Genomic DNA, 16715 nt, shown 5'->3' with positions numbered 1-16715 from the left:
AACCAGTCATGATGTGCTATATATATCACTATATTGACACTTACTATGGTACACATTATGTCATTGGATGCTCATATCACCTCGTACTTTGGTACGTGACAAAAAATGAAAATAATGGTAATGGTTTAATTTCATTTGAACATGCATCAGATTACAATTGAGTGCATCCCATAATAAGTTCACAGTTCCACATGTCCAAAAGGAGTATGAAGAAGCAAAGCTTATTAAATCCTACCCCTCCATCTGGTACTTTTACAGTCAGTAACTGTTACATTTGTTCACTTCCTGCTTTCCATAATACAGTTTAAGTTTTTTTTTTTAAATAATGTACCTCGTACCGAAGTACGAGGTGATATAATACCATCCAATGACATAATGAGTACCATAGTAACTGGCCATATAGTGATATATGTATATATATATGACTATATCATGACTGGTTCTTGTATTTAGCAAAAAAAATTATAATAATTATAAATAATAATTATTGAAATAATAATAAAAAATTTTGAAATATATGTAACTTCTTCTCAAATGTACAGGTATTACTTTACAAAATTTCAAAATATACCTTGCACCCTCCATTTATAAATAATTATAATATAAAAATCATTTAATAATTAAAAAAAATTGTAAATAAAAAAATAATAAAAATTAATACAATTAAGTAAAACAAAATTAAATAAAATTAATATACAATTAAAATAAATTAAAATTATATTAGGAAAGCAGGAAGTGAACAAATGAAAGTTATTTTTTGTTTGCTAAATACAAGGATGAAGAGTCTTGAACCAGTCATGATGTGCTATATATATCACTATATTGACACTTACTACGGTACCCATTATGTCATTGGATGGTCATATCACCTCGTACTTCGGTACGGGACAAAAAATTCAAAAATTAAAAAAAATATATTTTGGAAAGCAGGAAGTGAACAAATGTAACAGTTACTGATTGTAAAAGTACCAGATGGAGGGGTAGGATTTAATACGCTTTGCTTCTTCCTACTCCTTTTGGACATGTGGAACTGGGAACTTATTATGGGATGCATTCAATTGTAATCTGATGCATGTTCAAATGAAATTAAACCATTACCATATATGTATATTCAATAAATACAGTGGTGATTAAACAGTGAAAAAAGTAAATTGTGTCTGATCTTGACTGGGCTCTCATCTGTTATGGTGCTAACTGCTAATTTACCCCTTGCTGCAACCTCACTGACTCTTTAAATGGAAACGCCCCAGCCTTATGGGCTTTTCCTTTCAACGTGCAGTCTGCAGGACCACATCAGCAACAAGCACACACATATTGGAATACATACGCCATGAAACTTAGCATGTCTACAGTAGACGGGGTCATCATACTGTAGCGTAAGACAAAGGAGGCTTTGTAAAGAAGTTTTTGGCTGTATTCAGATGCCAGATGCCAGGCTTTTTAAGGATAAGTTGTACATAAAGGAGAGGAAGAGGATAAAGAGGAAGAGGAGGAGGAGTAGAAGGAAGCGGGTGCACTGTAGGAGTGAGATAACCAGATGTCCTTTAGGGTTATTCTCACCTCCGTCACAATCCCTTTGACAGAAAACTAGAAAAAGTCCTCAGGAAGCAATCACTAGCCAACAATAACTTGTTAATAGTACTTCCTGGTCTCTGTGCTGTAGGATATTATTAGTATGATACATTTCAAAAGAGAAATGGTTGAGAAGTTTGCATTTTCCACTGCGTCAACCCTGTGTGAGCAAGCATGTTAAAAAGGGGTAGAAGAAACAAGAAAGGTGTTGTCGGAGGATAGCATCTTTAGCTGCGGAGATACGACATGTTTAAGGATACGATTAGAAGGTGCGTGCACAGGGGTGTCCAAAGTGCGGCTCTTTTTTTTAAATTCTAAAAAAATTAGCAGTAATCTTACAAGAATAAAGTCACAATTTGACAAAAATCACATTGCAATAGATTACGAAAAATAATGATAACAATATAAAGTTGAAAATACAGTATTAAAGAAAACTGACTTAAAAATTAATTCAGTTGTAGTTTTTTTTTTAATTACTTTGTGGAAAAAAGTTATAGTGGAAGAATAAATTCAAAATATCATAGGAAAAATGTCATACTCACAAGAAGAAAGTTGAAATAATTGGTAATAGCAAAAACGAGTGTAATTTTGCGAGAATAAAGTTAAAACATAAAAAAATGAAAGTGTTACACAAAAGAGAAAAAAGTCACAATTTGACAAGAATAAACTTATAATATTAAGAGGAAAAATAATGTAATTTTAATAGCATAGAGTCAAACTTTTCCAAGAGACACTGAAATAACAAAACAAAATAAAAATTGCAATTTTGGGCAAATTTGGTTGGGTTAAAAAAAGCTAGAATATACTACGTATATAATAAAAATGAAAGTGTAGGAAGCTTATTTTAAACGAAAGTTGAAATATGAGGGTAATTTAAGAAAAAAAATATTGAAATATATGTAACTTCTTCTCATATATATAACTTTAATATAAAGTTGAAATACAGTATTAAAGAAAACTGACTTAAAAATGAATGAGTTGTAGTTTTTTTTTTAATTACGGTGTGGAAAAAGTTTTCATGGTTCAAGAATAAATTCAAAATATCATAGGAAAAATGTTGAAATAGTTGGAAATAGCAAAAACAGCTGTAATTTTGCGAAATTTTGTTATATCATTAAGAAAATGAGTGTTACACAAACGAGAGAAAAAAGTCACAATTTGACAAGAATAAACTTGTAACATTAAGCGGAAAAATAATGTAATTTTAGTAGCATAGAGTCGAACTTTTCAAAGGAAAAATGAAATAATTTTGTTAAATCATTTAGAAAATGAGTGTTACACAAAAGAGAAAAAAATTCACAATTTGACAAGAATAAACTTGGAACATTAAGAGGGAAAAATAATGTAATTTTAGTAGCATAGAGTCAAACTTTTCAAAGGGAAAATGAAATAAAACAAAATAAAAATTGCAATTTTGGGCAAATTGGTTGGGTAAAAAAAGCTATTATATATCTATAATAAAAATTAAAGCGTAGGAAGCTTATTTTAAATTTAAGAAAAAAAATATTGAAATATATGTAACTTCTTCTCATATGTACAGGTGTTACTTTACAAAATATATATTGCACCCTCCATTTGTTAGAATATGGACACCCCTGGTCTAGGGGCCGAAACACCAAACTTGGGATTAATGCAAATAATTATTAATTGCAGCCCTACTGGAATGTGATACGTTTATGACGGCAACTAGAAGGAGAGTGCATCGTGTTTTTTTTTACGAGTGTGTATGTGCATGGTGGCGAATGCAATTTCCCACTCACCAGGCAGCAGGATCATATTCTGCCCATATCCTGACATACTCATCCAGGTGATGAGGTCCAAGGATGGAAGAATCCCTTGTCAGATACTCAAAGTTGTCCATGATGACGGCCACGAACAGATTCAGCATCTGGACAAGCGGACGATAAGACGCTCATTACAGAAGTTCACCATTAACCTTTCCTCTTGTGTTAGCTTTCTGGTATCATCTCTTATGTTCATGGATCAGTGACACTAAAACACTAAAAATAATAAGTTACCATCAAATTTGGTTCTCATGTCTTGGTTATCTTCTTAGGCTTCCTCATTCATGAAAATGTTGGTTTTAATACTTTTGGTGTGGGCATGAAGGCCTTTTTTTGTCACTATACCCCTCAATGTTAATTTCCAAAAATGGTAAACTGAACCTCAAAAAAATCATATTAATAAATTGAAGGTTCTTTTGTTACCCGACTATTACTGAGAGCTAGTTTTAGTTTTATTTATTTTCTTATTTTAGTATTAAATCACTAAAGAAACATCTATGGCAGACACGCGGCCCGCGGGCCAAATGTGCCAAATGTGGCCCGCAGGACACTAGTTTGAGGCCCCCCGCCTTGATATGAAAGTTTAATGTTAGTTTGATATGGATGCTGTATGGTATCATGTACCCAGAAAAAAATTATTACGTTTGATTAATGTTCATGTTAAAGGTTAAATAACTGTTAATAGTTATCCTCCCTATCCGTGTGGAAGTGGTAAGTTTTGGGCTTTTTTTAAGTTTAAAGGAAATAACTTGGAGGCTACCGTTTAGAAAATGTAAAACGGGTCGTATGATTTACTCGGTGAACTTACCAGGAACGAACAGAAGAAGATGAAGGAGACAAAGTAGAGGTAAGCCACCTGGCTGCCACACTCCGGTTCGGTATTCCCGGACAGCTCGTCGCAAGGTTTACCCCCGAGACAGGACAGCATGATGTCATGCCACGCTTCCCCGGTTGCGCTCCTGCAAAAAAACCACACAACCGTTACATTGTAACACATTCTCTTCCCAAAGGAACACAACGTTTGTGTCAATAATGGCACCTGAAGAGCAGCATGAGAGCCTGAATGAAGGTCCTGAAGTTGTTATGCTGGTTGATGGCACTTTCTCCGTCTTCTTCAATAGCAATATTCCCAAAAAGCTGCAAACATGATCGCATTGTGAATACTAAACACAAAAAAATGATGTTTTTTATTTTCCTCATGAGCGTTCCTAGACATCCTCTTATTATACTAGTTGTCAACAATTTAAAGTTAGTCTCAGAGGTACTACAATACTATATTGGAAGTCTGTTGCACAAAATACTGAATGTTTAACGTGCTTTTAGTAAGCCCTACAGGGAACACGTTTTGTGTATCTGTAGCTTTAATGCTAATGAGCTGTGTGGCTCTAAGAAACACTCTTGTGGACTTTATCCACTTTTTATACATATACAGTGGAACCTCAGTTAGTGTCATTAATCCATTTGTGAAGGTCCGACTCAAACCAAAACTAAATCAAACTGTGCCGGTAAGAATTAATTACAATTAATCAGTTCAGACACGCAAAAATGACAACAAAAACACTTTTTTTTTTGCATGCATAAAACCATTCAAAATGCAAAAGTTTAATGAGCTGTGTGGCTCTAAGAAACGCATCCAAAAATGACAACAAAAACACTTTTTTTACATGTATAAAATGCATATAAAATGGAAATAAATGAACATTATTGCTAAAATTGCTAAAATTTAATAGTCACCTTTATAATAATAATAACAATAATCATAATCTTTATCAACATTCTTTGGCTCCTCTGTGGTAAATTTTTTTTCAATAAAAACAACAAAAAAAAGACTTGTGGCGTAACTGTGTTAGTTATCAAAGAACTACAGATTTGCTGATGGATGACATCGTAGACGGGCGACTGAGCAAGAGGACCGTGACTTGCGGTTGTGGTTTTTATGTTAGCACAATGCTAACAGTGATATTATGTAATAGAAATGGGAACACAGTTTGTCTCACACAGTGTATTAATAGCGCAAAAAGACACGGGCGATGTTGTACGCTAACCGGGACACATACATGAACCCAGGTAACATTTTTACTTTACTTTTATTTTTACTTTTACTTTATGAAAAGTGCTATACAAATAAAATGTATTGTTATTATTAGTTATTATTATTACTTTACTTTTACTTTTACTTTTACTTTTACTTTTACTTTTACTTTTACTTTACTTTTACTTTACTTTTACTTTACTTTTACTTTACTTTTACTTTACTTTTACTTTACTTTTACTTTACTTTTACTTTACTTTTACTTTACTTTTACTTTACTTTTACTTTACTTTTACTTTACGAAAAGCGCTATGCAAATAAAATGTATTATTATTATTAGTTATTATTATTACTTTAATTTTACTTTACTTTTACTTTACTAAATCAACAATGTAACTTTACCAACAGTCAGTGAAACCCTGACGTGGACATTGATTGGCTGTCATTGTGTTTGTGCTTCTTTGGCATCAACTCATAGGCTCTCGCTATAGTTGGGAGGGCAAGGTGAGCTGCGGGGAAAATGCGTGAAAATGGAGGAGCATATGAAAGTTTTAATGCGATATTTAAATTAAAAAAAAGATCAATTAATTAACATGAATCGCTCAATATTTTTTAAATCTCAACAGCACAAATTACAACATCATTAATATGTCACTTTTGCATATTTGGGTACCCTTAAATAATTAACATGTTATTGCTATTGTATGCTGACTTTATTGTATGCTGCCACCCACCTGCATCCCGATGATGGCGTAGATGAAGAAGAGCATGGCAATGAGGAGGCATACATAAGGCAGAGCCTGAGGACAGACACGGTAATTATTGCAGCATCCACATACATACATTTTGCATATCTTTACATATGATGATTTCCCTGCGAGTCCACACAAATACATGCAAACATGTATCTGTGCTAGTCTCTGTACTACGCTGTACGATTGAGGACGCACCTTGAAGGATTGAACAAAGGTCCAAAGCAAGATTCGAATGGTTTCTCCTTGCCTCAGCAGCTTGATGAGACGAGCTGCCCTGAACAGCCTCAGGAAACTTAGGTTGATGAAGTTATTCTAAAAAGGTAGGGTAACATGAATTCAATTAGAATTATACATTGCAGAAGAAAGTCAAGTGAAAAAAGAGGAGATACAGTGGTGTGAAAAAGTTTGGGCACCCCTGATCATTTGCAAGATTTTCCTTTATAAATCACTGGTTGCTGGGATCGATAATTTCAGTTACATATATCATATAGAAGACAATAAACAGCAATAGATGGCAAAAGAAATGAAGAATTTATGTGCGGTAATTATTTAAACAAAAGTAGGCACCCTTGTTAAATTTGGCCACCCTTGTTTTATCGATTTGAATAACTTTAAAACTAATTATTGGAACACAAATAAATAAATACACACAAGTGTACACGATATACAAAATGTGGGCAATAATTATTTCGTGTTTTGTAAGTATTTAGTAGATCCTCCTGGTTTGTGGCTTATTCTGGTGACTAACTACAGTCAACTATAGTCTGCGACATTTTCACACAGATTTAGAAAAATTTTCATTAATTTTTCGCACACAGCCGTCAACTTGAAAAACATGCAGAAATGGATAGTGTCAAAAAAATCCAATTCTGGTAGGTTATTGTTTGGAAAAAGCATTTATTTCATTAAAAGTAAAAAAAAAAAAAAAAACATACATAAGTCGCTCTGGAGTATAAGTCGCACATGGCCAAAAATGCATAATTAGGTAGAAAAAAACATACATAAGTCGCTGCGGAGTATAAGTCGCACAAGGCCAAAAATGCATAATTAGGTAGAAAAAAACATACATAAGTCGCTCCGGAGTATAAGTCGCACAAGGCCAAAAATGCATAATTAGGTAGAAAAAAACATACATAAGTCGCTCCGCAGTATAAGTCGCACAAGGCCAAAAATGCATAATTAGGTAGAAAAAAACATACATAAGTCGCTCCGGAGTATAAGTCGCACAAGGCCAAAAATGCATAATTAGGTAGAAAAAAACATACATAAGTCGCTGCGGAGTATAAATCGCACAAGGCCAAAAATGCATAATTAGGTAGAAAAAAACATACATAAGTCGCTCTGGAGTATAAGTCGCACAAGGCCAAAAATGCATAATTAGGTAGAAAAAAAACATACATAAGTCGCACTGTAAGTCGCATTTTTTGCATCATGGTTTAGGGGTAGGATCGCTAGGTCAGAGTTCCACTCTAAGGAGCATAGTGAGGAAATCCTAAGGTCGAAGTGAGAATAGTCAAACTCAAGCCACAAACCAGGAGGATCTAGTAAATATTTACGAAATACAAAATAATTATTGCACACATTTTGCATATCGTGTAAACTTCACCTCTCATCTATCACTGCTGTATGATAGATTTAACTGATATGGCTGAACCCAACAACCACTGATTTACAAAAGAAAAATCTTGGAAATGATCAGGGTTGCCAAAACGTTTTCATATCACTGTATATAAGGGAATAAAATAAAATAAAAAAATAAAAATAAAATATCCAAACTCAACACAGGTCCAAAGCAAAGCAAACCAAACGCAGCAAGGCTCTGACAAGCTTTTCATGATCCAAACCAAAAAAAAAAAAAAAAAAAACAACACAAAACGGGGGCAAAAGGCATTCACGTAAATTGACATCTTTTCATCCAAATTGGGATTCATAGTCGGTGTGGTCGGAGTGGTGAGTAGTTCAAAGTGCAGGGACGCAGAACGTTTGGCTTGGAAAAGACAACCAAATGCACTAATTTCTCTCAAGGCAACAAAATGCAACCTTTTCATCATTTCATGACGCAAGTCCACGGCATGCAGATGTGCATTTAACACAAGGCGGCTAAAATCCAGACACCAAAATGAGTGAGAGGTTTGGTGGAAGCACGGGTGACGATCATTTTAGTTTGATTGAACAAAAACAGTCAATATCCTTCAATCTGTCCTTCATTTGTTTTTCATTTCAAACCAACATTTATAAATTAAACCAAATATAAAAAGAATACAAATAACAGGCATGTAAAGTGATTTTTTTTTTTTTGCGATTTATTTTGAAACGTTAATCGGAAGAGGTTTGGAGTGGGCGGAGCCACCCTACGTGGTTTATGCTGGTGACTAACAACAGTCATTTCCTGCTTTGAACCCAGCAGCTAATTTATGGTCACGTTCAAATCCAGCGACATCTTCACACAGCTTTAGAAAATTTTTCATTAATTTTTCGCACACAGCCGTCAACTTGGAAAACATGCAGAAATGGATAGTGTCAAAAAATCTAATTATTGTTTGGAAAAAGGCATTTATTTCAGTAAAAGTAAAAAAAAACATACATAAGTCGCTACGGAGTATAAGTCGCACAAGGTCAAACATGCATAATTAGGTAGGAAAAAAAACCCATACATAAGTCGCTACGGAGAATAACTCGCACAAGGTCAAAAATGCATAATTAGGTAGGAAAAAAAAATATACATAAGTCGCTACGGAGTATAAGTCGCACAAGGCCAAAAATGCATAATTGGGTAGAAAAAAACATACATAATTCGCTACGGAGTATAAGTCGCACAAGGCCAGAAATGCATAATTAGGTAGAAAAAAACATACATAAGTCGCTACGGAGTATAAGTCGCACAAGGCCAAAAATGCATAATTAGGTAGAAAAAAACATACATAAGTCGGTATGGAGTATAAGTTGCACAAGGCCAAAAATGCATAATTAGGTAGAAAAAAAAAACATACATAAGTCGCTATGGCATATAAGTCGTACAAGGCCAAAAATGCATAATTGGGTAGAAAAAAACATACATAAGTCGCTACGGAGTACAAGTCGCACAAGGCCACAAACGCATATTTAGGTCGAAAAAAACATACATAATTCGCTACGGAGTATAAGTCGCACAAGGCCAGAAATGCATAATTAGGTAGAAAAAAACATACATAAGTCGGTATGGAGTATAAGTTGCACAAGGCCAAAAATGCATAATTAGGTAGAAAAAAAACATACATAAGTTGCTCTGGAGTATAAGTCGCACAAGGCCAAAAATGCATAACTAGGTAGAAAAAAAAAACATACATAAGTCGCTATGGAGTATAAAGTCGCACAAGGCCAAAAATGCATAACTAGGTAGAAAAAAAAAACATACATAAGTCGCTATGGAGTATAAAGTCGCACAAGGCCAAAAATGCATAATTAGGTCGAAAAAAAACATAGATAAGTCGCTACGGAGTATAAGTCGCACAAGGCCAGAAATGCATAAGAAAAAAACATACATAAGTCGCACTGGAGTATAAGTCGCATTTTTTGTGGGTAGTTTATTTTCCAAACTACTTGACCAAAACAGACATTACGTCCTCTTGGAAGGCAAGTTCTAACAATAATAGAAGAATATAGAACATGCTAATAGGTGTAAGATATGCTAACATAATGGTTATTCAGCTACACAAAAAATAAACATGAACACAAAAGGTGTCCAGTGTTTATGGAACATAAACACTTTTTTCATATATAAGTCGCTCTGGAGTATAAGTCGCAGGAACAGCCAACCTAGGAAAATACGTTATATATTTTACTGTGTAACATATTTCGGTGTACTTTATTTGCACAAATCTTTCTTTAGATTTAGTGTGTGCGTCTTATATTCAAGTGCGCGGAAATTACAGTAAATATTCCAGCATGCAATTTACCACTTTTTTGATTTGATTTAGGTATCAATTAATAGAAATACAATTTAAAATAAAAACGTTATACTGTTTTTGCTTTAGTTTAATAACGGAACAATGAAAACACATAATCTCTTTTTTTAAGTGTTGGTTTCAAATAGAAAAACAACAGACAGATTTTTCTTCAACCGTTAAAATGGCGAAGGAAGAAAAGGAAGACAAGTGTGGCTCTTTAAAAAAAAAAAAAAAAAAGGGACATGCACATGCATTTTGTGTCCATGTAGATGTTTAGTGTGACAATAGGAGGTTCCTGCAAAAGACATGCAAGAAACCGCATGCATCACTTTTGGGATTTGATCCTCCCAGTCACTGTCATATACGTACTGTAGCTACGTGTTAATATATACTGTACACTGTATACACACACACACACACACACACATCAGTTCATCATCCCATGGGATAGATGTGATAATCTATTCCGCTTGATACAGTTCAATCCTTTACTAGCGTCTTAGTAAAAGATAAAGTATACGTGGGATTATCAATACTAATAGTATTTGAGACAGTGATTGGCAGAGGAATTAGGAAGTACATTCAAGGAACTACGTTAAAGGTTGAAGTAAAACATGCATGAGCAGATGCAGTAAAGCAAGATCTCCAAAAAAATTACAAACCATCTACATGTGGATGTTGCAGACACATGGTTTTATAGCCGCAAGTTTTTGGATTTTTTTTGGTTGGTTCGAAGAAACAACCAGAGTCGTTTATCATGGGGTGGACACAGAGGATTCATAGTGCATTTTGATTGGATGGGATCACAGGTAGTAGTGTTGGGCGGAAGGGGAGGGGGGAAAGGGGGGCACAGCGAAGTAGATCGCCGTTAAGATTGCGGAGGATTTAATGAAAGCATGTAAAAAAAAAAAAGATAAAAAGAAATAAATCAATAGTCAGTACAGGGATTAAGACACAATGTCACAAGGCTGGGAGTACTGCAGAGTAAATTGGAACCCGAATATCTTTGGGTGTTTTCTGTTTAGAAGATGAGGCATTTTGTGTAAAAAAAACCTGTAAAAAAACATTTTAGAAATATTCAAAGTTGGTCCCACCTCATGTGAAATAATGAGAATTTATTTGTCAATATGACATGATTTTTTTTTGTAATATTATGTGAATCTCAATATCTTACTGAACAAAAAAAACACAGTTCATACATATATTGTATATATATATATATATATATATATATATATATATATATATATATATGTATACATGTATATCCCCATTAAATTTACTTAATTGTCCAACTTTTTCAAAAGTATAATTTTGAATAATTTCAAATCTTGCTCCCGTTAAATAAAGAACAGTACAGTAATCCCTCGACTTTGTGCTTCATATTTTGTGGCTTCAATTAATTAATTATTTAAGCTATTAATCATAAAATCGTCACTGTTTTGTACATCATTTCTATGCACACGGTTAACATATTCCTCCTCATTTACTTGATGAAATGCCTTAGTAAATTATTCTAAAATTCATTTTGGAATAATAATTACTAAATCATATTTTTTTTCTTTAATTAAATTAAAATCTAATGTAATTTTTAACTTAATTTCTAATTTAATTTAATAAAAAAGTATAATATATATTAATAAAAATAATTTTCAAAACTAAAATAAAAATGAATATTAAAATAAACATAAAAACATTAATAAAAAAATAGATAGAAAATAAATGGGTCACGATTTAATTTATTCAAGACCTCGGCTTTAAACAATCTCCATACAAGATGATCTTTTGCTAAATTATTAGTCCAAACTGATCCACATTTATTCAAATTTAATATATTTTATATATAATTATAACATATAATTTTATATATTTTAATATATTATAATTTATTTATATATATTATAATATAGCCTGCGCACCAACCACTTGTCCGCTGTGCAGCGCTATTTTCTCTATTGTGTCTTCTATATTGAATAATTAGGATGTAAAGGTGACTATAGGGTTGCTATTTCAAGTCTCCAACTATGAAAATATTCCTACTTTCCATTATGACCAATGAAGCACGATAAACGAGGGATTACTGTAACTTGATTCGTATGAGAATATCCATAAACGGTCTTGATTGAATGATGATATAGCTCAGTTTGGTAACATTGCCTCACATTGTGGTGCGTTCAGGTGACGTCAAGTATGCTCATTTCAACTTCATATGCTAAAAACTAAGTAAAGTACTTTTCAGTTTGACTTTGAGCGGCCGTCTCAAGTGTTCCATAGTCGTGACTAACAGGAAACAAATGCTGCTAACCTTCCAGACCGCTACCTGATAATTTGATTGGCTATTAGATTGCTGCGCCGCCGCAGCATCAGCATTCTTCCAGACCCGCTTGTCAAGTGAGTCAGTGCGGTCTCTCCGGGGGGGGGGGGGGGGGGGGGGGGGGGGGGGGCACCAACTGGGACAATTATATAAGACTTTCAAGACATGTTCGTGCATGGCTGAACAATGCAGGACCGATGCGGTGCCCTTCTAACCCTTGGGCCCTCCCCCCAGACGCCGCCGCCTCGTCTTGTCTGCTGTACGCTTTCAGTCAATGTGACAGATGTGCAAAATCCACACACACATCACAGAAGTTCACATCATTGTCCTAATTGTTGTTGCAATGCATCGTTTGTACGGCCGGTCCAATACTCACCCCGAGTTCGGTAACCAGAATGTCCGTGATGCTGCCCAGAACTGTCACACAGTCGAAGATGTTCCAGGCGTCTTTAAAATAATTCTGGGAGCGGGATGGACAGGAAAGATAAACCAGGAAAAAAAAAAACCACACAAATCCAATGAGTGAGATTAGAAAAGGGGGGACCACGAGAGGGCATGTTTCTCCCCCATTTGGCTAGGAATGGTTTGTGGACTGATTGAGGAATGTAAAAGACTTCCGACCAACACCTTTCAACAGGCACAGGAACCACGTATACATGGACCCAAATATTCCAATTGCATTCCAATTGGTTTTATTTCATTTGAACATGCATCAGATTCCAATTGAATGCATCCCATAATCAGTTCACAGTTCCACATGTCCAAAAGGAGTAGGAAGAAGCAAAGCTTATTAAATCCTACCCCTCCATCTGGTACTTTTATAATCAGTAACTGTTACATTTGTTCACTTCCTGCTTTCCTAAAATAATTTTAATTTATTCATTCATTCATTTTCTACTGCTTTTCCTCACAAGGGTCAAAGGGAGTGCTGGAGCCTATCCCAGCTGTCTTTGGGCGAGAGGCAGGGTTAATTTTAATTTATTTTAATTTTATTTAATTTTTTTTTTAAACTGAATTTTAACTTATTAATTTTTTTTGTCACGTACCAAAGTACGAGGTGACATGACCATACAATGTAATTCCTAATGTAGTTTACATTTTTTTTTATTTGCTGAAACTGAAAGAATTTAACCTTTGTATACACCACATTCCGAAAGAAAAGTGCCAATCCGAATGAACACATAAATCGGATTCACAGGGGTGGAATATTCCTTTCCCCAATCCGATTGAGGTATCTTGTACTCGCTCAAACGGGAATTTGTTAGGGTGCGTTTTTCTTCGTCAAGGTTTTTCTTCTTCTGAAAGAAGATTCCACTCTACTAAGCTACTAAAACCCCGCCCCCAAATTCACCACAACGGAATAACAGACATGAAATGTTGAATCTAGTATTCCTCATACGCAAACTACACGTCAGACCAGCCACACTATCATTAAGCAAGAAAAATCGAACCTTCAAAAAGTTTTGGAAAAAAAAGTTTCTTGCAATGCAATCTCTAATTAACCCATCCACCCGAGCGCACATCATTATAGACATTAATCCTTCTTTCTTGCATGCAATTATGAATTTCTTATAAAAAAAGAGACGGAGCTGAGGAGCAGGGTATGCTTCTTTTGCTCTCCTACAAGCCGCCTGCAGCTAAACTGTGCATTAGTCCAGTGGAGGGACACGTAACCAAAATAAACCACCTTGACACACACACACACACACACACACACACTCCTAAAGAGCCCGTGTTGTTTGTGTGTGTGTTTTTTCCAGCGCATTCTACCAGATTTAAACCCTCTCTCGCTTAATCACCGCCCGCTTCTGTAATCCACGCTCGTCTTTATACCGCCTTTCTGTCATTCACCCTAATTCCTCTAATTATCTCCACTACGTCGTCTTAATATTTAGCCTGAAACTATTGGTCTCCTCCCTTTTTACACCACTTTACTGTAAATATACTGTACAATATTCTGTACCAGTCCGGATAAGTTCCGCCATCGATGACATCGACACAAGAACTGCATGTCGATGCGCCTATATGTGCCCTGTGATTGGCTGGCCACCAGTAAAACCGTTCATATCAGAACAGGATCATTCGGCTTCATTCAGTAAAAAGAGTCGTTCATTTCGGTCTATTGGTCGTTAGCATGTCATCTCCCCCTGTGCATAGACCCGGTCAGTCGTGTCTCGAGTCAGTCCGTTCACTCACTCATGAACGGGTATTTTATGGGCGGTTCATTCATTCGCAAAAAAGAACTAGTTCTTTTGATCCGTTCGTTCATGAACGCTACACCACTACTCAGAAACAAAACATGGCGGCGACCACGGCAACAAGTTTCAATGAGTCCGGCCAGAAGAAAATATGCCGCAACAGAGTATCCAAAGTATGAGAATACGTCACGCCAAAAGGTAATGATGCAATTCGGTGGTTTGTGACCTAGGCAAAATTAAGAAAAGCACGACTGCGACGCACCAGCACCCGGGAGCTGCTTGTGCTGCTTTTTTTTTGTTTCCTTGTTTGCAATGATTATTAGTATTATTCATGTTATTATACTTTATCGAACAAAACGGCCTGCGGACTGAACGGATATTTTATGGGCGGTTCATTCGTTCGCAAAAATGAATGCAAAATTAAGATGGCATATCACAAAAGCACGACTGCGACGCACCAGCACCCGGGAGCTGCTTGTGAGGAGAAGACGCCGTAAGTTTTCAACATTTTTTTATTTCCTTGTTTGCAATAATTATTAGTATTATTCATGTTATTATACTTTATTGAACAAAATGGCCGGCGGACTGAACGGATATTTTATGGGCGGTTCATTCGTTCGCAAAAATTAATGCAAAATTAATGCAAAATTAATGCAAAATTAAGATGGCATATCACAAAAGCACGACTGCGACGCACCAGCACCCGGGAGCTGCTTGTGAGGAGAAGACGCCGTAAGTTTAATAATCATATAATAATAATAATTTAATAATTATTAGTATTATTCATGTTATTATACTTTATCGATATAGGCAGATCATTTAGAAATATATATTTTTATTAACCTGTGCATGTGTTTGTGGTTTATGTTTTCAGGACCTAATCAGGGACTTTCAGGGATTAATCCATGCATAGAAAAACTATTTTCTAGATCGGGGTGGGCAAACTTTTGGACTCGGGGGCCGCATTGATTTAAGAAAATTGATGGGGTTGGCGGGGGGCGGGGGGGGGGGGGGGGTCAGACTATATATTTTAAGTGTCATGGAGTCTGCTATATGTGCACTTTGAGATCATTTATTTGATGTAAAGTGCCTTATAATTTAAATTTTAATAATAATAATAATAATAATGTTATTTGGTTAATAATAATAATAATTATTATTATTCTAATTGTTATTATTATTATGATTATTATTATGTGCTTGTGTCCCTTTTTTCAGGATCAAATAACAAAAATTGATAAATCAGCTACTTCAACCATGAAAAGGTTGGCTCAAGCCATGATGCCAGGTTGTATGTTGAGTTTAAATGAAATACTTTGGAAAGAACGGGCGGGCCGTATTCAAACACTTGGCGGGCCGGATGTGGCCCCCGGGCCGTAGTTTGCCCACCTCTGTTCTAGATTAATCGATTACAGAAATAATGGTTTAACCCAGCCCTAATTACAACATCCACACAGTCTCTCACCAGTGCTCCAAAGGCGATGATCTTGAGTACACACTCCATGGAGAAGAGCGAGGTAAACACGATGTTCAGGTTAGCTAACACACCTTCGTAGGTTGCTGAAGCTCCGTCGTACTAAAAAAAAAAAAAAAAAAATGTAATTCAAGAGTGGAAAATAGAATACATTGTAGTAAAAGTGGCAATACTCGCTACCTTCATCATGAGCACGATTGTGTTGAGCGCAATCATCGCCATGATGGTGTACTCAAATGGCGGCGATACCACAAATTCCCACATGCGGTACTGAAAGCTGAGCTTGTTCTTGGGCATGTGGCGAGTCAGAGGCTTGGCGTTGATGGCGAAATCGATACAAGCTCTCTGCACACACACACACACACACATAAAAATGACATTTTGTGGTCGTCTTGCCACAGCAATTCCCTCCATCCTTATTGAATCCTCACCTCATTCTTTTCTAAACTATAATCCTCCATCATTTTGTCTCCTTGCTCCTGGAAGGTGATGATGATGAGAGCCACGAAGATATTGACAAAGAAGAAGGGGAAGACCACGAAGTACACGACGTAAAAGATGGACATCTCCATCCGGTATCCCGGGCTGGGGCCCTGATTCTCGTAGGTCGCATCCACTGAATGTTTCAGCACTCTGAGAAAGACGGGATGGGGAATTAGA

At 35.6% G+C, this 16715-nt stretch overlaps 1 protein-coding gene across 17 annotated transcripts in view; it reads right to left on the bottom strand.

Annotated features, from left to right (window-relative positions):
- The window catches only part of cacna1aa (calcium channel, voltage-dependent, P/Q type, alpha 1A subunit, a), a 107039-nt gene that overhangs the window by 27323 nt on the left and 63001 nt on the right, over nt 1-16715 (bottom strand). For all 17 annotated transcript variants that reach the window (XM_078797062.1, XM_078797069.1, XM_078797072.1 and 14 more), the window contains 9 exons: nt 16487-16688; nt 16236-16400; nt 16047-16157; nt 12760-12843; nt 6339-6455; nt 6123-6188; nt 4396-4493; nt 4165-4315; nt 3333-3460 (listed from right to left, as the gene is read on the bottom strand). In XM_078797062.1, coding sequence (XP_078653188.1) covers nt 3333-3460; nt 4165-4315; nt 4396-4493; nt 6123-6188; nt 6339-6455; nt 12760-12843; nt 16047-16157; nt 16236-16400; nt 16487-16688 — 1122 coding nt within the window. The remainder of the gene's footprint in view (nt 1-3332; nt 3461-4164; nt 4316-4395; nt 4494-6122; nt 6189-6338; nt 6456-12759; nt 12844-16046; nt 16158-16235; nt 16401-16486; nt 16689-16715) is intronic.

Source organism: Doryrhamphus excisus, linkage group LG16, assembly GCF_037039965.1.
Source record: "Doryrhamphus excisus strain RoL-2023G ecotype Guam linkage group LG16, RoL_Dexc_Guam_v1.1, whole genome shotgun sequence".
In the NCBI taxonomy this organism is placed as follows: Eukaryota; Metazoa; Chordata; class Actinopteri; order Syngnathiformes; family Syngnathidae; genus Doryrhamphus; species Doryrhamphus excisus.
This window is presented reverse-complemented; position numbering and strand designations above follow the sequence as displayed.